The sequence below is a fragment of the Mesoplodon bidens genome, assembly GCF_964165515.1.
Source record: "Mesoplodon bidens genome assembly, chromosome: 4".
NCBI lineage: Eukaryota > Metazoa > Chordata > Mammalia > Artiodactyla > Ziphiidae > Mesoplodon > Mesoplodon bidens.
The window spans coordinates 144,694,451-144,717,298 of record NC_138160.1 but is presented as its reverse complement, the minus strand read 5'-3'; the positions used below and the strand labels follow the sequence as shown (position 1 = coordinate 144,717,298).

The following is a 22,848-nucleotide window of genomic DNA, read 5'->3' as shown; positions in this document are numbered from 1 at the left end:
ATGTATGTGGAATGTGAAGTTAGCCTTCACAGTTCAAATTCTTGTTCAGCTCAGTGCTCACTAACTGTGTGTTTGTGGGTAAATTAGTTACCCTCTCTGTGTCACTTTCTGCAGCTGGAAAATGGTTGCAAGGAGTAACACAAAATACTTAATAAATTGCTTAATCTCCCTGTGTCATTTTCCCCAATGGGAAAAAGGTGATAAAGATTTAATGAAAAGCACTTAATACCTCACCTGATGCTGACTAATCTCCCTAAACATTTACTCTTGTACTAACCTGCAGGGCCACCTCCTTCTTTCTTAAACTATTAAGATATTTCCCACTTTTAAAATGTAACATATATTAAGAAAGGGCAGAAGTCAAGTAACTGTGACAAACTGAAACCATCTATTTAACCACAGTCCTGTTTCTGCCCCCCCAGGAAGTCACCCTATGGCCTTTCCTGCCAATCACTACCAACAGCAAAGGCCACCTCTGATCCATGTTCCATAGGTTGATTAGCTATGCCTGTTCTAGAACTTCTTATCAAAGTCTCTGGCCTTTTTCACTGGGCATAATGTCTTTTTTTTTCTTTTTTTTTTTAAGATTCATCCATGCTGTGGCACTTACCAATAATAGTTCATTCCTTCTTCTTGCCGAGGAGTATTCCATGGTATGGATGGACCATAGATTGACGAACCATTCACCCATTGATGGACACTGGACACTTGGGTGCTTCAAGCTAGGAGCCATTATGAATAAAGCTATTATAGAGCTGCTATGAACATTTGCATACACATCTTTGTGGGTTTCTTTTCTATTCTTTCTTTTTTTAGTGGTTTTGGTTTTATTTTTCTTGGGTAAATACTTAGGAGTAGAATGTCTGGGTCGTATGGTTGATGCTCGTTTATAAGAAACTACCAGATCTTTTTTCCAAGTAGTTGTACCATTTTACATTCCCACCAGCAGTGTAGGAGAACCCCATTTGGTCCAGATACTAACTAACACTTGGTACCCTCAGTATTTTGAGTTTTAGCTATTCCAGTGGGTATGTAGTGGTGTTATTATCAAGTTTTAATTTGCATTTCCCTGATGACTTCATTCTTTTCATACATTGTATGGTGTTCTCTTCTGTTGTATTGTGTTGTATGCACCCCTCAATTGGTGGACATACATGTTCTCCACCATTTTTTACAAGAACTCTCAAAACTGCAGGTAACACCTTTTGGCACGTACTCGCCGTGCATATGGTTTCTCCAGGATCAGTGGCAGAGAGGAATCGTATAGGGTGAAACGGTTTGGATTTAATCTTTCTGCCAGAGAACATTCTGACCCACAGCATCAACTCACCCCGCTTGATGTTACCAAACTCTAAAATTCTTGCCAATCTGATGAATGAAAAATAGCATCTTTTTGTCTGTTCACCGGCACACAGTCGACACTCAATATCTATCTGGCGAATGAGTGGATGGATAGATGATTGAATGAATGACGACTGCTCCTTGCCCACTAAACGAACCTAGAGGGTCTCTCGAGAGCCCAGATAGGAAACAAAGGTTGGGGCTCCACCCATTCTCGAGCCCGACCCCGCCCCTGGGTCCCGCCCCCACCCGCTCGGGACTCCCATTGGTGGGGTCGCGAGGGGATGACCAGGTGGGAGGGGCGGGCCCGGGCCAGGGGCGGGGCGCTGTAGCCCGCGGAGCCTCTCGCCCTGCCGGGCTGGGGTCGCGCTGGCTCAGACTCCCCTCCCCGCCCGCCGCGGCCATGGTGGACGAGCGGAAGGACGGAGCCTACGGTAGGAGCCGCCCCTGGCCCGCGGCCGCCTCTGCTGAGTTCGGGGGCCTTGGTGGGGGGAAACATCCGAGATCTTAAACACCCGCGCTGCAGCTGGGGGCCTCCTGCTTCCCGGCCTTGCATCCTGCTCTGCGCCGAGCCCACTCCCACCTGCTCCCGCCAGATCGCCCTGCATCCCCTCTCGGGAGCCCCTGCTCCCCCTCCGGCTGATGGGCCGGAACACACGGCGCATGCTCCGCCCGGGGAGGTCCCGTTATCTGGGCGGCTCGATGCAGGGCGGGGGAGGGGAGGCACGGCGACCGGGGCTCGGAAAAGGGCCAGGGCCCCAACCTCCGCAAATCCTCCTCTTCCAACTCCCTTTATCCACTTCTTCCTCCTGCTCACATTCCCCTAGAAGTAGCCGTCCCGGGCTTTCGGCCAGATGGGGAAACTGAGGCAAGACTAGGCAGACCCAATGCTGGGGTGGGAGGCGATCGGGTCTCGCCCGCCGTCCGGGAAGGGCGGAAACAAGGGCGCCACCGGCGAAGGGACAGGAAGGAAACAGGAAACAATTGAGAAACTTTCCCCGCCCTGTGCAAGGAGCCGGGGTGCTCGCTCCCATTTCGAGGGGTCCCAGCGACAGGGACCCCCTCCCGCGAACCTCTGAGGGCGGCCTTCGCCTCTGGGCCTATGGGATGGGGCAAAGATGAGGCTTCCTCCCCACCCATGCCCTGCAGAGCTTCCCTTCCCAGGGTTCCACGGAGGGGTGTGCGGTCCTCAGTTTCTCTTTTCTCCTCCATTTTGGGTCCCCGGGGCTCAGGTGGGCACACGGCCCACGTGGCACTGCCTTGGGCTAAAGAGGCTCTGCCACCCCTCCTTGTGTGCCTGAAACTTCTTGGAAACTGTGAGACCGAAGGGCCTTGGGGTGGGGGCCGGAAACCGCTCAAAAATAATCAAGAAAAAAGAGCTGGCTAGAGCTGTGCCTCCCTCCCCTCAGGGACTGTGGCCTTCAGAGGCTGCAAAGAGAGACAGATAGGGGAGGCTGGGCTCTCCCTGCCCAGCCCAGCCAAGGGCCTGGCAACTGCACAGCCTCTCCCCTCTCTGCTTGAAGCTGCCAGCCCAGATCTCCTGCTCTTGGTTTTGGCCCAAGCTCCAGACCCTGTGGCTGCCCGTGCTGTGCATCCCTTCGGCATGGCTGGCTGTTTCTGATCTGGGATTCTCTGCCTGGGGTCCTGCCTGCCTGTGGGCAGCACCTGAGGGATCTTTGGTCTCCCTGAGGCAAGCCTGGGGGCAGAGTGGACAGTGATATGATTCACCCAGCCTTGAATTTGGCCAGAGGGAGCCAGCCATGCATGGTCTTGCCAGGAACACACTGGAGACAGGGGACCTATGAGCCCAACAGACCTTGTGCTGGGCACTAGAAGCACATTCCATCAACAAATATGTATTGAGCATCCTTCAGGCAGTGTCTAGACACGGAGAACACAGCAGTCAACAGAGTGGAAAAATTCTTGAATAAATAGGTAATTTTAGGTAGGAGTGTGCATGTGTGTGTGTGTGTGGTGGGGGGAGGATCATCTGGGATTATTTTAGGCGACCAAGGGCTGGAGGTTGAGCCAGCCATGGGAAGATTTAAGCAAAATGTGGCAGAGGGAACAGCAAACAAACCACACAGTTGCTTAATTATTTCTCTCTGTGAGGCCGGAGAGTGTGAGATGGAGACTTCAGCTGGGTCTTGCAGCCAGGCCCTCACCTCCTCCAGAGGGGCCACATGGCTTGAAACCTTAGAGTGGGCGGGGGGGGGGGTGGCTTGCTTAGTTTGTAAGTAGTCCATTCTCATTAGAACCAAAAACCTAGGGCCCTTACTCTGCCCTGTGAAGTCCCTGCCAGATAACGAGATTTCCTTTGGGAACAGTGTGCTTTGGAAAGAGTGGCTCACAAATCCTCCCCTGTACCCCAGTGCCTTCCCACCAGTTATTGTGAATTTAGTGGGTGATATCAGACAGACATAGGCTCAAATCCTGGTTGGTTCTGATACATACAAGCTTTGTGGCCATGTGCGAGCTGGAGACCTCTCTGAGACTCTGTATCCTCATCTGTAGGGCTGGGCAGACTGTACTGGCTGGTGGGAAGTGTTTTGCACAGTGCCTGGTAAACTGTACGTGCTCAGCAGGGCTCTGGGACTGGTGATACTGGGGACATGGATTTTTCTATGAGCTGCTGGAGAAGCAGCCCTATCTGTTGAGGCACATATTTGGACAAGACTGGGCAGGACAGAAAGCTCCTTCCCTATCAGACACCATATCTAGAGGAAGGCAGCATCTCTGAGGAAGCCAGGAAATGGCTCCTGACCCCGACGGATGTCAGCAAAGGGCACTGCCATCCTTCCCAGCCCACTCCTGGCATGAGCAGCATGGAAAAAGATTCTAGAACCTAAAACAATAGACTCTGATGGGGTTCGGGGCCTGGGAAAAAAGTCATGGTGCTTGTTTTAAAAGCAGATTCCATGGCTCATTCGCTAGAGGTTCAACTCAGCCAGCAGTAGGGCTCTGGCATCTGAATTGTTAAAAATATTGTGGAAGAGGGTATTGTTAATTGTAACTTTTTTCAGGGGAAGAGATAATACATTCACATGCTTCAAAAAACAAAAGATACAAACTTTATCATGAAAAATCTCCCTCTTGCTCCCTCTCCCAACATCACAGTGCCTGGTAAACTGTACGTGCTCAGGAGGGCTCTGGGACTGGTGATACTGGGGACATGGATTTTTCTATGAGCTGCTGGAGAAGCAGCCCTATCTGTTGAGGCACATATTTGGACAAGACTGGGCAGGACAGAAAGCTCCTTCCCTATCAGACACCATATCTAGAGGAAGGCAGCATCTTAGGATGCCTCAGTATTACAACATCTTGTGTTTTCTTCCAAACAAAGTCTAGGCCTTAGACCTTTGCATGTAATTATATACATATTCTTTATTTAGTGGCTTTTTTCCCCTTTTACAAAAATGTCAGCAAATCCCTAGAGTACTAGCTTCATGAGGCAAGAAGGCATGTCTGTTTGGTTTGAAGGTGTATCCACAGTGCCTGGCACATAGCACATAGTAGGTGCTCAACAAATATTTGTTGAATGAAAAGGTGTATGTTTCACATAGTGTTGCTTTTTTTTCCTTTTTCTTAATATATGTCGGAGATGATCCCTTTCTCACATCAGCACCTGGAAACCCTCCTCAATCTTTGCTGATGGTTGCATTAAGCTGTGCATTTGTGGGTGGACCCTCTTATATTGAACCAATCAAGGGCAGTATTTTAAACATTTTTTTAAGATGAAATTTCATTTTATTTATTTAATATATTTTGGCCCTGCTGTGCAGCTTGCAGGATCTCAGTTCCCCGACCAGGGATCACATCTGGGCCATGGCAGTGACATCACCAAATCCTAACCACTAGGCCACCAGAGAACTCCCTAAAGTGTTTTTTTTTTTTTTTTTTTTTTTTGCGGTACATGGGCCTCTCACTGTTGTGGCCTCTCCTGTTGTGGAGCACAGGCTCTGGACGTGCAGGCTCAGCGGCCATGGCTCACGGGCCCAGCCGCTCCACGGCATGTGGGATCTTCCTGTACCGGGGCACGAACCCGTGTCCCCTGCATCGGCAGGCAGACTCAACCACTGCGCCACCAGGGAAGCCCCTCCCTAAAGTTTTTATTGAAGTAGAAAATTCATACCTAAAAGGGTATAGATTCTAAATGTTTGAGGCAACCAGCACCTAGATCAGGTAAAAAATATTACCAGCTTCCTGAATCCCCTCATGCCCAAGGAGAGCCTATCATTATTATTATTTTTTTTTAATTTTATTTTTGGCTGCATATGGTATTTGTTTTTCTCTTTTTGGCTGCATTTGTTCTTCGTTGCTGCACTCGGGCTTTCTTTAGTTGCAGCGAGTGGGGGCTACTCTTCGTTGCAGTGCATGGGTTTCTCATTGCGGTGGCTTTTCTTGTTGAGGAGCATGGGCTCTAAGCACGCAGGCTCAGTAGTTGTGGCTCGCAGGCTCTAGAGTGCAGGCTCAGTAGTTGTGGTGCACAGGCTTCACTGCTCAGCGGCATGTGGGATCTTACCGGACCAGGGCTTGAACCCATGTCTGCTGCATTGGCAGGCGGATTCTTAACCACTGTGCCACCAGGGAAGCCCGAGGGCCTATCATTATTAATATATTTTTAAAAATTTTTGTGGTAAAATACATAACATAAAATTTACCATTTAAACCATTTTTAAGGGTACAGCTCAGTAGCATAAGGTATTGTTATTACATTGTTGCACTGTGGCCTGTTTTTGTAAAGCCAATGGACTAAGAATGGCTCTTGTATTTTTAAAGTGTTCTTAGAAGAAGAATATGTGATAGAGGTGACATTTGAACCAGAAAGCTTAAAATTTTTAATACCTGGCCCTCAGAAAAAAATTGTAGATCTCTGGTAAGAACCTTCTCATCACTCCAGAAAGTTCTCTCCTGCCCCTTCCCAGTCAATCCCCAATGGGAGAATAATAATAATTATTATAATTATTATTTTGACCACACCACGCAGCTTGCGGGATCTTATTTCCCCCACCAGGGATTGAACCTGGGCCACGGCAGTGAAAGTGCCAAGTCCTAACCACTGGACCACCAGGGAATTCCCAGGGAGGATTATTTTTTTTTTTTTTTTTTTTTTTTTTTTTTTTCTTTTTGCGGTATGTGGGCCTCTCACTGCTGTGGCCTCTCCCGTTGCGGAGCACAGGCTCTGGACGCGCAGGCCCAGCGGCCATGGCTCACGGGCCCAGCCGCTCCGCGGCATGTGGGATCCTCCCAGACTGGGGCACGAACCCGTATCCCCTGCATCGGCAGGCGGACTCTCAACCACTGCGCCACCAGGGAGGCCCCCGAGGGAGGATTATTTTTAAACAGGATTTGAAGTTCTTTTATAACAAAATTAATATATTCTCTCTGCTGGGCTGGGGGTAGGGGCTGAAAATTAAAAATAAGCCCTCAACCGCACAGAAGATTTTAGCTTTCCAAGTGAAAGAACCCTTCACATACCCTCAGCTAGCTGTCCTCACCCCAGAGGTAAGACAGTCAAGAAGACTCTTTCCAGAGCTTAGACTATTTATTTCTGTGTGTATGTGTGGCATCTGTATCTTTTTAAAGCTCCTCAGGCTGGTTTAATGAGAAAGGGTACTGTTCCTAGGGTGGGCTACTATGTTACCTTGTGAGATGAAGAAACTTGCAGATGCAAAACAATGTCTAATTATGTTAGTTTGTGAAATAGGCAAGTGAGGAACAGGGTGTGTAACAAAACAGGGGGGATGAGGGATAAACATCTAGAAATCTGCTTAGGTATGTGCCCTGTGGACAGTGTCTAGAAGGGAAACCAGTGAGAGGAACTGCCCCCAGGGAGAGGAAGTGAGGGCTCTGGGCCAGGGGTGAGAGGGAGAGGTATTTTTCTTAGTCCAAAGGCTTGTTCTGCCTGAAGTTGTTTTTTTCTTTTAATTTGATAAGCATACAGGTTACTTAACATAAGCAAGTTCATTCATAACTTCCTTCAGCAAATATTTATTGTGCAGGTAACTTGTGCCAGGTTCTGTCCTAGACCCTGGAGATCCAGCACTTGTCAAGCTGAAATGTAGAAAGGAACCCAGACAAGATACTAAGATGAATGGGGAAAATTCTCACAATGTCAGAGAAGTGCTCTGGAGAAAAGTTTAGCAGGAAGGAGGGATAGGAGTGATATAGGGCCTGGAAGCAGGGTTTAAAATTTCAAACAGGATCAGAGAAGGTCATCCTGAGGTGACCAGAGGAGTGAGAGAGGGAGCTGTATAGAATGTTTCAGGCAGTGGGCAAGGCATGTGCAAAGGCCCTGGGGCTGGAGCATGTCTGGTGTATTTGAGGAGCAGCCAAGAGGCGCATGTGGCTGGAGTGGAGAGATCAAGGGGGTAGAATGGGAGGAGGTGGGGGCAGAGAGGGGATGGGCAGATGTACAGGGCTTTGTGGATCATGGGAGGACTTGGGCTTCTGTTCTTTTTTTTTTGGCCGTGCCACGTGGCTTACAGAATCTTAGTTCTCCAACCAGGGATTGAACCTGGACAGTGAAAGCACGGAGTCCTAACCACTGGAACACTGGACTGCCACGGAATTCCCTGGGCTTCTGTTCTGAGAGAGGTGGGAGTCATTGAGTTCTGAGCAGAGGAGGGACCTATCCTGACTCAGGGGTTCACAGGTACCCCCTGGCCTTTCTGGGGCGCAATGGCAGAAGCCAGGAAACCAGACCAGAGGGGATAGCACTGGTCAAGGGACATGAATCGCCTTGTAGCAAAGGTGCTAAATACATGAACACATCGACAAAAAAGTTAAACAGAGTTCTGACTCTTAGCCAGGTTCTGGAACCCAGGATTGGCCCCCTTCCAGTCCCAGCTCCATTCTTCTAGCTCTGTACTAGCAGAGACCTTTAGTATCCCTGAACCTTTCATATCTGTACCTTTTGCATATCTGAGCCTCAATTTCTCCATCCAGAAAATGGGGTTAATGACAGTATCAGCTTCCTCTCGGGGCTGCCTCAAGGGTTCAGTGAACTCATGTGGGTATAGCACTTAGCTCAGAGCTGGGTCTACAGTAAATCCCTAGTTAATCGGAGTTATTCACAGAACACACAGTTCAAGAGCATGGTATAGATAACCAACAAGGACGTACTGTATAGCACAGGGAACTCTGCTCAATACTGTGCAATAACCTAAATGGGAAAATAATTTGAAAAAGAATAGGTACGTGTATATGTATAATGGAATCACTCCGCTGTACACCTGAAACTAACACAACATTGTTAATCAACTATACTCCAATATAAAATAAAAATTGAGGGAATTCCCTGGCAGTCCAGTGGTTAGGACTCTGCACTCTCACTGCCAAGGGAGGGCCTGGGTTCGACCCCTGGTCAGGGAACTAAGATCCCACAAGCCTCGCAGTGCGACCAAAAAAAATTGAAAAAATTTTTGGAAAAAAAAAAAAGAGAGAGCATGGTGTCAGGACCAGAGTTCAAAATCTCAGCTCCTGCCGGCTGTGTGATTTCAGACAAGTCACAAAGCATCTCTGTGCCTCCATTTCTTTATCGTGCCATCTGCCCTCAAAGCCTCATTGAAAGGATAAAATGGATTCCTAGAAGGAAATATCTGCTTTGGTTCCCAGCACACAGCAGGTGCTCTATCTTTGGTCCTATCATGGTGGCCAGTAGAATCACTTCTAGCTTTCCTACCCCAACCTTTTGTCAAAGGGATTTTTCTGGGCAGCTGGGATGCCCATTACCCAGGCAGAGATTTCTGGGAAGGCAGTGGTGAGCTGGCCAGGCTGCGTGGGTGAGGCCTTTGGCCATTGTAGGCCTTGGGGACTTGGCCTGTATCCAGAAGCCTCAGGCTGGGTGGCACTTGATGTCCTGCTGGCACGAGCATTGTGACTGGGTAGCCTGTATCTGTTTCCTTATCTCCTACACCCACTGAACTGGGTGGGCTGGCCTTTGTACTCAGCAAGGCTGGGACCCAACGGCCGCCTCCCCTCCCCAATGCTGGTCTAACGGTCCGGCTTTCCCGTGCCTTCTCCCCCACCATTGTCACATCTTTAGCTCTGCCTCTCCCAGTATCTGCCCACAAAAGGCCTGGGTTGGAGCCAGAGGGACCTTGGTTTGATTCAGAGCTCCATCCCTCACCAGCTATGTGGTCTGAGCACGTGGCCTCAGTTTGCCCCCTCTGTCAAATGGTACCATGCTCCTGGTTAGCATTTCTTTTTTCTTATTTTTTTGTTTTCTTTTGGCCGTGCTGTGGCTTGCGGGATTTTAGTTCCCTGATCAGGGATCAAACCCGAGCCCTCGGCAGCGAAAGCGAGTCCCAACCACTGGACCACCAGGGAATTCCCCTGGTTACCATTTCTTAAAGCCTTGTACCCCAGACCTGTGCTAAGTGCTTTTTGAGCACCAAGCCCTGGCAACAGCTACCAGTAAATGCAAGGATGAGTCCCATTCTCCACACAGGAAAACGTTAGCCTGGAGAGGGAAAGGGCTTGTCAATTTCCCCACCCACATTGCCGGGAATGGATGACATGCCTTTACCACTGCCGGTTGTTATAAGCAGAGCACATGAAACAGGCTGGCACAGACTTGGCCTCAACACCTGTGGGTTCATGGCTTAGAGACCAGGGGGCAGCGAACTTCTGTAAAGGGCCAGAGAGTCAATATTTTCACATACGATCTATGCCTGCTACTCGAGTCTGCCATAGACCACAGACAACATGAAAGCAAGCAGCCATCAACAATATGAAAACGGGGACTTCCCTGGTGGTGCAGTGGTTAAGAATCCGCCTGCCAATGCAGGGGACATGGGTTCGAGCCCTGGTCTGAGAAGATCCCACACACCACGGAGCAACTAAGCCCGTGCGCCACAACTACTGAGCCCTTGTGCCACAGCTACTGAAGCCCGCGTGCTTAGAGCCCATGCTCTGCAACAAGAGAAGCCACCGCAATGAGAAGCATGTGCACTGCAATGAAGAGTAGCCCCTGCTTGCCACAATTAGAGAAAGCCCGGGCACAGCAACGAAGACACAATGCAGCCAAAAATAAACAAAATAAATAAATTTATTAAAAAAAATATGAAAACGAGTGAGCATGGCTGTGTGCCAAGCAAACTTGATTTATAGCCACTGACATTTGAGTTTCACATGATAAAATAGTCTTCCTTTGGTGTTTTTCAGCCACTTAATGGAAAGACCATTCCTAGTGCTGAGCCATATGAAAACATGGTGTATGGATTTGCCCCACAGGGGACAGATGGTTTGTCAACCCCTGGCCTAAATGGTTAAGACACCGTGGTAGGGACTTCCCTGGCTGTCCAGTGGTTAAGACTTCACCTTCCAGTGCAGGGGGTGTGGGTTCGATCCCTGGTCGGGGAGCTAAGATCCCACATGCTTTGCAGCCAGAAAACGAAAACAAAACAGAAGCAATATTGTAACAAGTTCAATAAAGACTTTAAAAATGGTCCACGTCAAAAGAAAAAAAAATCTTAAAAAAAAAAGACACTGTGGTAGGCAGGATAATGGTCCCCCCAAAAGACCTCCATGTCCTAATTCCTGGAACCTATGAATATGTTACCATGCACGGCATAAGGCACTTTGCAGATGGGACTAAATTTAGCATCTTGAGATGGGGAGATTATTCTGGATTATCCAGGTGGCCCCAAGGACAAGGGTCCATATAAAGAAAAGATGGGGACTTCCCTGGCTGTCCAGTGGTTAAGTCTCTGCGCTTCCACTGCAGGGGGCATGGGTTTGATCTCTGGTCAGGGAACTAAGATCCTGCATGCCACGTGGTGTGGCCAAAAAGAAGAAGAAGAAAAGAGGGAGGCAGGGGAGTCAGAGGAGAAGATGTAGCAATGGAAGAGGATGTGGGCTTAATGAGAATCCTGGCTTTGAGGATGGAGGAGGAGGCCATGAGCCAAGGAATGAGGGAGGCTTCTAGAAGCTGGAATAGGCAAGGAAACACAGCCTGGCCAGCACCCTGATTTTAGCCTAGTGAGATTCACTTTGGACATCTGATCTCTAGAACCATAAGATAATAAATTTGTGTTTTGAACCACCAAGTTGGTGTTAATTAATTACAGCAGCCATAGAAAACACTAACTCAGGAGCTGGGTGGCCCAGCTCTGTTGCTCACCATCTTTGTGGCCACCAGCATGTGTTTCTGCCTGGGCCTCAGTTTCTGCATCTGTCAAATGGGGGTAATGATGGGATCAACCTCACAAAGTTGCTATAAGGGTGAGCTGAGGTAAACCGTGTAACGTTTTAGAAAAGTGCCTGGCACACAGTAAACGGGTCAGAAATATGGAGGCACTGGGGCATTCCACTGTTATTATTTTGCAGCATTTTTGCAGAGATTCAGCAAGTTTCCATCCTCAGGCTCAATTATCAAACCATTAGTATTTGCCTTGCCCCTCCCCCCACCCCCACTTGGCTAGTGTTAAAATGAGAGCTAATGGAACCCATCAGATGACAGTACCATTGTTCTCTCTTATATTTCCTGAGCCACCCACAAGGCAATGCCCTGAGCCAAGGCTACACCAGGTGCCTCTCTCTGCTTCTTTAGTTCCATCTCAAAGAGGGATAACTCAAGTTTACACAGGAAGGCCATAGCCCATCTGTCCCATCCACGGCCACCAATCTCCCTGAGAGCTGTCTGAGACTTCCCCATGTGTCTTCCCCTCCCCAGCCCAGCCTCATCATGCTCCTGTTCAGACACCCTCAGTGGCTCCCACTCATTCATCAAAACTGGAGTAGGGACTGACCACTTGTTGCTAGGTGACTGGGGGAGCCACTTCCTCTCCGTGAACATCAGTTTCCTCCGCTGTAAAATTGATTGTTGTGTTTTGGCTGCACCGTGCGGCTTGTGGGATCTTAGATCCCCGACCAGGGATTGAACCTGGGCCCTCGGCAGTGAAAGCCCTGAGTCCTAACCACTGGACCGCCAGGCAGTTCCCTAAAATGGGTTGTTGATAGGATCACCTGTATTGTAAAGAGCTCTGCGCCAGTGTCTGAAAGATATTCCTTGGTTCTTAACTGCCGGACTGCCAGGGAAGTCCCAGCCCCAGCTGTTCTTATCTGCCAGTTTGGCCGACATAAGAAACTTCCAGCGCTCCTTTCTCTCTTCCCCCACCCACCTTACCCGTCTCACCTGCTATCAGATGGTAGAAATATGCTCTTGTGTTTTCCCATCCTACTTGTCATAGTTTTGAGTTTTATATATTTGCATGATTAATCCATGTGGAATTTGTTTTGCTATGTGGTGGGAGTGGTGTTAACTTTATCTTCTTCCAAATGAGCAGTCAAGGCTACTGACTGATTTATCCTTTCCCTGCCACTGGGGAAATTCCACATTTATCATGTATTCAATTCTTATATGTATAAAATTCGAAAATTATTTTTTTAAATATGTGCACCCGGAAAACTCAAAGCTGCATTTTTATTTTCAGTTTTAGCTATATTATACATGGATTATATATCGTGGTTATTCATTTAACAAACTCTGACTGAGCGCCTGTCTTGTGCCAGATGCTATGCTGGGCGCTGGGGGCAAAGTTATGAACAAAACAGACATAAATCCCTGCCCTTGTACAGCAAACAGACATGGGGGCAGACAATAGTCAATGTGTAAATGAGTCAGAAACAAAATAAAATAGGGTAACAGGAGAGAAGGGGGAAGGGTGCTGTTTTATTTTATTTTATTTTTTAAAATTATTTATTTTATTTATTTTTATTTTTGCCTGCATTGGGTCTTCGCTGCTGTGCGCAGGCTTTCTCTAGTTGCGGCGAGCGAGGGCTACTCTTTTTTGTGGTGCGCGGGCTTCTCATTTTGGTGGCTTCTCTTGTTGCCGGGCACGGGCTCCAGGCTCGTGGGCTCAGTAGATGTGGCACGTGGGCTCTAGAGTGCAGGCTCAGTAGTTGTAGTGCACGGGCTTAGTTGCTCCGCAGCATGTGGGATCTTCCCAGACCGGGGCTTGAAACCGTGTCCCCTTCATTGGCAGGAGGATTCTTAACCTCTTCCCCCGAAGGATGCTGTTTTAGACAGGATGGTCAGAGAAAGCCTCTCTGAGGAGGTGATGTTTGAGCTTGAAGGAGGTGGAGCCAAATGGCTGTCTCAGGGAAGAGCTGTCTGGGGAGAGGGAACAGTCAGAGCAAAGGTCCTGAGGTGAGCCTGTGTCTGGTGAGTTTATAGTCTAATCAGGGGGGACATGGGCTGGTGGTGGCCTGGGTGAGGGCAAGTCCACCATCCTCCTGGGCAACAGATGCCCATTGAAGGAGACCCAGCCCAACCTCCCCTGATTTTTTTGTGGGAATATTTTGGGGGTTGAAATTCAAAAAGGAAAAATATATATATATACATCATTCTTTTCTCAAAAAATTTAAAAATTTTTCCACATTAAAATAGTTGCTATACTAGTGTTTGTCTCCTATTTAGAAGTAGACGGTTAGATGGCAAATAGAATTTCATGACATTTTATGAAGCCCTCATTATCAAAACCTTTAATAAATGTGAAAAAGTTTAAAAAACGGTATACAGTGTAACCAGTATAACCTACAGTATAACCAGGGTGCCAGTGAGGCTGGAACAGAGCAAGGAAAGGGGAGAGTGGGAGGGGGTGAAGGCAGGGAGGAGGGGACAGGGCAGAGCAGGCAGGGCCTTGTGGGAATGGTGAGGGGTTGGGCTTATGGGAGCCATAGAGGGTTCAGGGCAGAGGAGGGAGTGCCCTGACTCGGGTGTTCACAGGCTCCTTTGGCCCCTGTTGGGGAATGGACAGTGGGGGACAAGTGTGGGAGCTGAGAGACCAGGGTGGAGGCACCTGCACTGTCCAGGCAGGAGACGACAGCCGTGTGACAAGGGTGGGAGCCAAACGGGGTGAGAGTGGTTGGATCCTGAATAGATTCTGAAGGCAAAGCTGATGTGAAGCAGAGAGGTGTCCCAGGTTTCCAGCCTGAGCACTCAGGAGGACAGAGCAGCTTGGGGGACAATGGGGGCTCGATGTGGTCATGCTGAGTGGGAGGTGCCCATGAGACCCCCATGTAGGGTGCTGGGGGGCAGGTGTCCCAGGGTCGTGCTGCTCAGGAGTGAGGCCCTCCCCAGGGACCCATATTTGAGCATCAGCAGGGCGGAGCTGGTGGCTGAAGGCTGGAGTTTGCAAGAGTGTCCCCAGGGGACCTAGCGTATCTGGGAAGAGAGAGGCTGTGGCCTGGGCACTGCTTGCACTGGGTGGGGTGGGACCAGCCGGCCTTTGGGCTGGCAGGGAACGTGGCAACTACAGGCCTACTTTGGGAGGCCTGGTCACCCAAGGGCATGGCTTGGAGCCTTGGGCCTCGCCTGTTTGCTGAAGCCTGTGGGCCAGGGGGCAGGTGGGGCCTCCACAGCTAGAAGCCACTGGGGGGGGTGGTGTGACATTTCTCTAGGGACAAGCTGAGTTGGTGACCAGAGTCCCATCAGGGGGTGCCTGACTCTGTGGCAGCAGGTACGATTATTGAGCACCAACTGTCCTCTTATAACCCCATGCTGGCTGTATGCTCCACACTGGATATCTCTTCCTGCTGACTACACCCTGACGCCGACTGTATCATGCCATGTCACCTGTAGAGCTCGTTGTACTATGAAGTATACAACTGGCCCAAAGGGCTGTTGGGAGATGCAGTTTGAACAGGCACATGATCAAGAGAGTATACACCTGGTGCAGGGGTGGATGGTTGGTGTAGGGGGTGTAGCCAGCTGACTGGGAATGCTATGCTGACTGTGTACCCTCACACCAGCTGTACAACTCCCCGCTGGCTGTATACCTCCCACCAGCTGTATACTGCTACCCCTACTGTACACCCCACACTTATTAAACACCCCGAATTGTATACTTCCATGTGGGCCATATACCCCATGCTGGCAGTACCCCCATACCTACTGTATACATCCATATCAGCTGAGTATTCTTACACTGGCAATATACTACATCCATGCCAACTGTATACTTCTTGGTATCCCATGCCTGGTCTTTGACTGGTCTTGGTTTTATGCTTTAGACCCATTTCACAGTTGAGGAAGCTGAGGCTCAGAGAAGGCAAGGCCCTGGCCTGAGTATCCTCGGGCTCAGATGGGGCAGGAACATTCAAATCCAGGGCCACCTGGTAGGATATCAGCTCCACAAGAGCAGACCCACAAGACTGGGTCTCTCACATGCCACTGTACCCGGTAGGCGCTCAATAAATACGTGTTCTTCAAAGCAGTGGCTTCAGGATTATCGACTGTGAGAGTGTGCAAGGGTGGCAAGCTGAGGTGTGTAGCCTTGGGGGCCACAAAGGGACCAGCTGGGGGCAATGCCAGAAAGGGATGTGGCATTGGGGGCTGTCAGTCCTAATCTGGCAGTTTTCCAGAGACAGGGATGTGGATTTTTATATGGACTGTCCCAATATTTAACTGTTGGCATTTACTTTTTTAAAAAATGCATCCACAGGTTGGAGAGTTTTCAGCCCAAATACTCTGTCATTGGTTGTTCGGGTTAAGCCATCTGCCCGTTTTGCTGTACCTGGCTAGACATTGACCTCCCTATGCCTCAATTTCCATACCTGGAGAATGGGACAGTAATTAGGCGCCTTCCAGTGTTGAGAGATGTTCTAGGGCGGTGTCGCCTGGTTAGGGGCAGGGAGCTAGCCCAGGCCGCAGGGTGAAGCCACAGAGTTCCCCGGGTGGGGGCTGGGCGGGGGTGGGGGCGGTGCGGAGAGGGCTAAATCGGGCGGCGGGTGACTGACTGGAGCAGCTGCTGCCCCGCCCGGCCCTCTCCTCCCTCCCTCTCTCCCTCCCTCCGTTCCGTGGTCCAGTCCGTCCGAGGCAGCAGCTCTGCTAAGGCCGGTCTGACCGGTTTGGGCCGCCCCGCCTGGCTCTGCTGGGAGGAGCCGCCGTCAGTCGGTCCCTCGGTCCCTCCCTCGGGACTCCCGCGCGTCCGGACCCGAGGGCAGAGAAGGAGCGCGAGCCGGCAGACGGCCGTCGGGGCAGGGCGCCCGCAGGGATGGGGGGCGAGAGTCAGCATTACTACGGGAAGCACGGTAGGCTGCGCCCCGCTCCCGCGCCCGGGCCTGGCAACTTGGAGGGGGAGGGGGCAGCGGGAGGACCCGGGATGGGGGGACGAGGGGGGAGCGGAATTGCAGATCTCGGCCTGTACCCCCACAACCCCCCATCGTCACCTGGCAGCACCCTTCACCCCAACGCCCGCCCAGAGGTCCCTGCAAACTCCCTCATCCGAAGGGTCTGTCCTCGCAGCCTCCCCAGGACTCCTGTGAGAACCATCTCCAGATCCCACCTTGGACTCTCCCCTCTCCACCGGGCTCGCTGGTAGCCCTTTTTCCAGCCCCCTCCCAGTGAGTGGTCGCCAGGTGATAAATCGGGCTGTTCACAGAAAATCCTCAGGATCTCTGAATCTTACTTCTCCGTGGCCAAGACACCCCTAGGAACATCTGGGGAAGGGTGGTCTGCCAGCCTCATCTTGGATCACTCAGCTCAATCTTGCTGAATTTCAGGAACACCACAGAAGTATGACCCCACCTTCAAAGGACCCATTTACAACAGGTAAGCCGTCTGGGTTCCTAAGAGGGGAGGGGTCTCTACTAACACTGCCTCTATCCCTGTTCCTTCCCCCCCTCCCCCTCCCCCTCCCCCTCCCCCTCCCCCTCCCCCTCCCCCTCCCTTTCCCTTACACGGGCCTCTCACTGTTGTGGCCTCTCCCGTTGCGGAGCACAGGCTCCGGACGTGCAGGCTCAGCGGCCATGGCTCACGGGCCCAGCTGCTCCGCGGCATGTGGGATCTTCCCGGACCGGGGCACGAACCCGTGTCCCCTGCATTGGCAGGTGGACTCTCAACCACTGCACTACCAGGGAAGCCCCACCCCTGTTTCTTTACACACCTCCACATCTGTACTCCAACAACCTGGTGATAAATATTTGCAACTTAACGATAAAAGAACTTAAAGATAAAAGTGATAAAAGAACGATAAAGGAATTTCCTCAATATACAAAGTCTTTACAAATGAATTTTTAAAATTCAGGCAAAAGACTGGAACAAACCATTTATAGAACAAGAAATACTTTAAACAGTGGAGTTATGGAGAAATGCTCAAACTCACTGGAAAGTAAAGGAATGTAATTTAAAACAGTAACCAAACAGAATTTCCCCATCACAGACTGGCAGAGGCTAAAAAGATTGACACACTAGGGTATACAGAAGTAGAAATATAATGCTGTACACATGAAACTTACATAATGTTATAAATCAATGTTACCTCAATTTAAAAAAAAAGATTGACACATATTCTGCTCTGAAACTAATTGATACAGTCTTTTTTGGAGGGAATTTGGAAATATGATTTTTTCTTTTTTTTTTTTTTTTGATGTACAGCTTTGTTCCAGAGATTAAAATTCTATGAAAAAAATTCTCCCAGTACACCTTGCATAGATGGGCAAAATTGTATGATAATGCTGCCTTTTTGAAAATGGCAAAAACCAACAATCTGAGTTGCATCTCTTGGAACTAGTTAGCTACATTACAGTGCATCCTAGGTTATTTTATTACACAGCTGTTAAAATGTACAAGAGCCTTTATAAAGTCACTTGGATCCCTGTCAATATATTAGTGAAAAAAATAAGACACAAACAGTGGGTGTATCATAATCATACTTGAGTTAACCAAACAAAGTTTTTTTGGAAAACATTTGTACCAGTGAATAAAGAACTCACTAGAAATCATTAACACAGGTTACTCCTGGAGAGGAGGGTTATGTGGGAGACAGTTCTTGGTTATGTACATTCCTGTATGGTTTAAATTCTATCATGTTCATATTTAATCTTATGATAATAACAATAGTTTAATTTTTTCTTTTTAGTAAGTGCTAACATGGTTGGTGAAACTTATGGGTTTTTTTTTTTTTTTTTATTCATTTATTTATCGCTGTGTTGGGTCTTCGTCTCTGTGCGAGGGCTTTCTCTAGTTGCGGCAAGCGGGGGCCACTCTTCATCGCGGTGCGCGGGCCTCTCACCATTGCGGCCTCTCCCGTTGCGGAGCACAGGCTCCAGACGCGCAGGCTCAGTAATTGTGGCTCACGGGGCCAGCCGCTCCGCGGCACGTGGGATCCTCCCAGACCAGGGCTCAAACCCGTGTCCCCTGCGTTGGCAGGCAGACTCCCAACCACTGCGCCACCAGGGAAGCCCAAAAACTTATGGGTTTTTGTTTTCATTTTTTCTTCCAGTTTTATTGAGATATAATTGATATACAGTACTGAATAAGTTTAAGGTGTACAGCATAATGATTTTTTAATTTAAAAAAATTTTTTTAAATTTTTGGCTGCGTTGGGTCTGTGTTGCTGCATGCGGACTTTCTCTAGTTCCCTCGAGCGGGGGCTACTCTTCATTGCAGCGCGCGGGCTTCTCATTGCGAGGGCTTCTCTTGTGGAGCACGGGCTCTAGGCGCTCAGGCTTCAGTAGTTGTGGCATGTGGGTCAGTAGTTGTGGCTCGCGGGCTCTAGAGCACAGGCTCAGTAGTCGTGGCACACGGGCTTACTTGCTCCGCGGCCTGTGGGATCTTCCCAGACCAGGGCTTGAACTTGTGTCCCTGCATTGGCAGGCGGATTCTCAACCACTGTGCCACCAGGGAAGCCCCAGCATAATGATTTGATTTACATATATCATGAAATGATTACCACAAAACGTTTAGTGAACATCCATGATCTCATACAGATATGAAAGAAAAGAAAAAGAAAAAAATAACTTTTCCTTGTGATGAGAACTCTTAAAATTTCCTCTCTTAACAACTTTCATATATATCATACAACATTATATTTACCGTGTGTACATTACATCACTTATTTACCTTATAACTGGAAGTTTGTACCTTTTGAATACTTTTATCCAATGCCCCCTTCCACTCCCCAACTGCCACCTCTGGTAGCCACAAATCTGATATCTTTTTCTATGAGTTAGTTTATTTTTGAAGTATAATTGACCTACATCACTATGTTAGTGTCTGGTGCACAGCATTATGATTCAGTATTTCCATATATTACAACCTGATCACCACAAAATAGCTTCACTTTTAAAAAACATTAATATGCTATGCTGGCAAGGATGTAGGGAAATGGGCATTTAATCAAAAGAGAGCTGAACATTGCTGCAACCTGCTTTGAGGACAGTGTAGCATGAGGTATTAAAATTTATTTTTTAGTTTTTAGGTTTTTTATTGAGTTATAATTAATATACGATGTTATATTAGTTTCAGGTGTGCAACATAGTAATTTGATTTTTTTTTTTTTCTGGCGGTACACGGGCCTCTCACTGTTGTGGCCTCTTCCGCTGCAGAGCACAGGCTCCGGACGTGCAGGCTCAGCGGCCATGGCTCACGGGCCCAGCCGCTCTGCAGTATGTGAGATCCTCCCAGACCAGGGCACGAACCCATGTCCCCTGCATCGGCAGGCAGACTCTCAACCACTGTGCCACCAGGGAAGCCCAATTTGATATTTTTATGCATCATGAAATGATCACTGCAATCAGACCAGTTACCACCCATCACCATACAAAGTTGTTACAATATATTTTTAAAAAATATTTATTGGGCTTCCCTGGTGGCGCAGTGGTTGAGAGTCCGCCTGCCGATGCAGGGGACACGGGTTCGTGCCCCTATCCCGGAAGATCCCACATGCCGCGGAGCGGCTGGGCCCGCGAGCCATGGCCGCGGAGCCTGTGTGTCCGGAGCCTGTGCTCCGCAACGGGAGAGGCCACAGCAGTGAGAGGCCCGCGTACAGCAAAAAAAAAAAAAAAAAAAAAAAAAAAAAAAAAAATATATATATTTATTTATTTATTTGGTTGTGCTGGGTCTTAGTTATGGCAGGTGGGCTCCTTAGTTGCAGCTCGTCGGCTCCTTAGTTGCAGCATGTGGGCTCCTTAGTTGTGGCTCCAGGGCTCCTTAGTTGTGGCATGCATGTGGGATCTAGTTTCCTGACCAGGGATCGAACCCGAGTCCCCTGTATTGGGAGCACGGAGTCTTATCCACTGCGCCGCAAGGGAAGTCCCCAAAGTTATTATAGTATTTCTGACTGTATTCCCTATGTGTATATTACATCCCTCTGACTTATTTATTATGTAGTTGGAAATTTGTACCTCTTAATCCCCTCTACCTGTTTCGTCCATCCCCCGCCCACCTCTAGTCTGACAAATGCCAGTTTGTTCTCTGCATCTATGAGTCTCTTTCTGTTTGTTTTGTTTGTTCATTTGTTTCATTTTTTAGATTCCACATATAAGTGAAAGCATACGTTATTTGTTTCTCTGTCTGACTTTTTTCACGTAGCAGAATATCCTCCAGATCTATTCCATGCTGCTGCAAATGGCAAGATTTCATCCTTTATGGGGGACTGAGTAATATTCTATTGTATACATATACTCCACATCTTTATCCATTGATCTATGGATGGGCACTTAGGTTGCTTCCATATCTTGGCTATTGTAAATAGTGCTGCAATGAAAGGTATTAATATTTAAAATGCACGTGCCCTTTGGCACAGCATTGGTACCACTCAGGAACATGTGTCCAAATAACACATACCTATATATGTGTACAAGGCAGGATGGGTCCATGATATCCAGGGCACCAGTACTCCTACCCTGACATGGTCTCTTGCTCCCCAGAGGCTGCACAGACGTCATTTGCTGTGTGTTCCTCCTCCTGGCCATTGTGGGCTATGTGGCTGTAGGCATCATAGGTGAGCAACGGAGGGGATGGGATTGGGGTTCCAGGGTGGAAGGGCAAGCCACCACCTCTGGGGCAGAAGTGGGGCTGGTGCTAAGGAGTGGCAGCCCCTCGGCATCTCTGGATCCCTCCACAGCTTGGACTCACGGGGACCCTCGAAAAGTGATCTACCCCACTGATAGCCGAGGCGAGTTCTGCGGGCAGAAGGGCACAAAAAATGAGTGAGTCTGACTCCTTGGGGCCTGCTGGGTCTGGGGAGGAGTGTGCGGGAGAGCTTCATGAGCACTGGGGAGAAGGTTCTAGGCTTTCCTCGCCTCCATCCATCCACTAGTCCAGTCAACAAGTATTTATAAAACTCCTGCCATCCCCAGCCTCTGTTCTAGGCCTTGGGGACACAGCACTAAATGAGACATTCAAAGGCTTGTCCTCTGGTGGCCCACATTTTAGGGGAGAGACAGAGAGGAGACAGTCCCATATCTGATGTCCGCGGGTGATGAATAGGTGAGGTAAAAGACCAAGTTCAATCCAAGCTGTGCCATTCCCTGGCTGTGTGACCTATGGCAAGTGTCTCAACCTCTCTGGGTCTCATTTTCCTTACCTCTGAAATGGGGATCATGACAGTCCCACTCTCATGGGGCTGTTGTGATGGTTAGATGAGCCAGCACATGTCCAGTGCTTAGAAGAGCACCTGGCATGGATTTGCTGCTGCTGCGGTTATTATTGTTGCTGTTGTTTTCATTAAGATAGTCTATATAGGCTGATTGAGAAGTCTTGACAGTTTCCATCTCCCTTCCTCAACCCCAGGAACAAACCCTTCCTGTTTTATTTCAACATTGTGAAGTGTGCCAGCCCCCTGGTCCTGCTGGAATTCCAGTGTCCCACGCCCCAGGTAACTTGTCCCCTCCCCACCTCTTTCCTGTCCCCCCCTTCCACCATCAGGTCCTTTTCCCCCTGTAGCGGCAGCTTCTCTCCCAGCCCTTTCTCCCTGGTGAATAGGGGGAAGGGGGTGGGACCTCTGTCTTGAGAGGCAATCAGGTGTCTGTCCAGACCCCACTCAACCCCTGCCTCCTGCCCACCCCCAAGATCTGCGTGGAGAAATGTCCTGACCGTTACCTCACCTACCTGAACGCTCACAGATCCCAGGACTTTGAGTACTACAAGCAGTTCTGTGTGCCTGGCTTCCAGAACAACAAGGTAAGCAGATAACTGCCCAGGCAGGGACAGGTCGAGAGTGCTGGCCTGCAGGACTGACCCCCTCCCTGTCTCTTGGCAGGGTGTGGCTGAGGTCCTCCGAGATGGCGACTGCCCCGCTGTCCTCACCCCCAGCAAACCCCGTGAGTCTGGGGTCCCATGAGCTTGGGAGGGGCATGGGGATGTTTCAGGGGCTCAGCCTGACTGGTCCTATCCCCTGCTCTGTGCAGTGGCCCGGCGGTGCTTCCCAGCCATCCACAGCCACAAGGGGGTCCTCATGGTGGGCAACGAGACAACCTATGAGGATGGGCATGGCTCTCGGAAAAACATCACAGAGCTGGTGGAAGGCGCCAAGTGAGGACCATGACCCACCATGCTGGCATCACATTTTCCTGGGTGGGATGGGGCATCCCCTGGGGCTGGCCCAATCAGGGAGCGGGGTCCGACCTAAAGCCTTGTCTGCCTTCCCCCAGGAAGGCCAATGGAGTCCTGGAGGCCCGACAGCTGGCCATGCGGATATTTGAAGATTATACAGTCTCCTGGTACTGGATTATCATGTAAGTTGAGAGGGAAGGTAGCCCTCATTGGGCTGCCCT

General features: G+C 49.4%; 1 protein-coding gene across 4 annotated transcripts in view; it reads left to right on the top strand.

Annotated features, from left to right (window-relative positions):
- Window positions 1-1,646: 1,646 nt before the first annotated feature.
- Window positions 1,647-22,848, top strand: part of SLC44A2 (solute carrier family 44 member 2 (CTL2 blood group)) — a 30,044-nt gene continuing 8,842 nt past the window's right edge. For 2 of the 4 annotated variants that reach the window (XM_081232153.1, XM_081232151.1), the window contains exons 1-9: window positions 1,647-1,775; window positions 16,852-16,900; window positions 21,001-21,074; window positions 21,198-21,282; window positions 21,866-21,950; window positions 22,145-22,255; window positions 22,335-22,395; window positions 22,483-22,606; window positions 22,726-22,809. In XM_081232153.1, coding sequence (XP_081088279.1) covers window positions 1,745-1,775; window positions 16,852-16,900; window positions 21,001-21,074; window positions 21,198-21,282; window positions 21,866-21,950; window positions 22,145-22,255; window positions 22,335-22,395; window positions 22,483-22,606; window positions 22,726-22,809 — 704 coding nt within the window. In that variant the 5' untranslated portion in view covers window positions 1,647-1,744. Of the gene's footprint in view, window positions 1,776-16,227; window positions 16,381-16,851; window positions 16,901-21,000; window positions 21,075-21,197; window positions 21,283-21,865; window positions 21,951-22,144; window positions 22,256-22,334; window positions 22,396-22,482; window positions 22,607-22,725; window positions 22,810-22,848 lie in introns of those variants that run through there. The other 2 variants (XM_081232150.1, XM_081232152.1) reach the window with 2 other exon arrangements.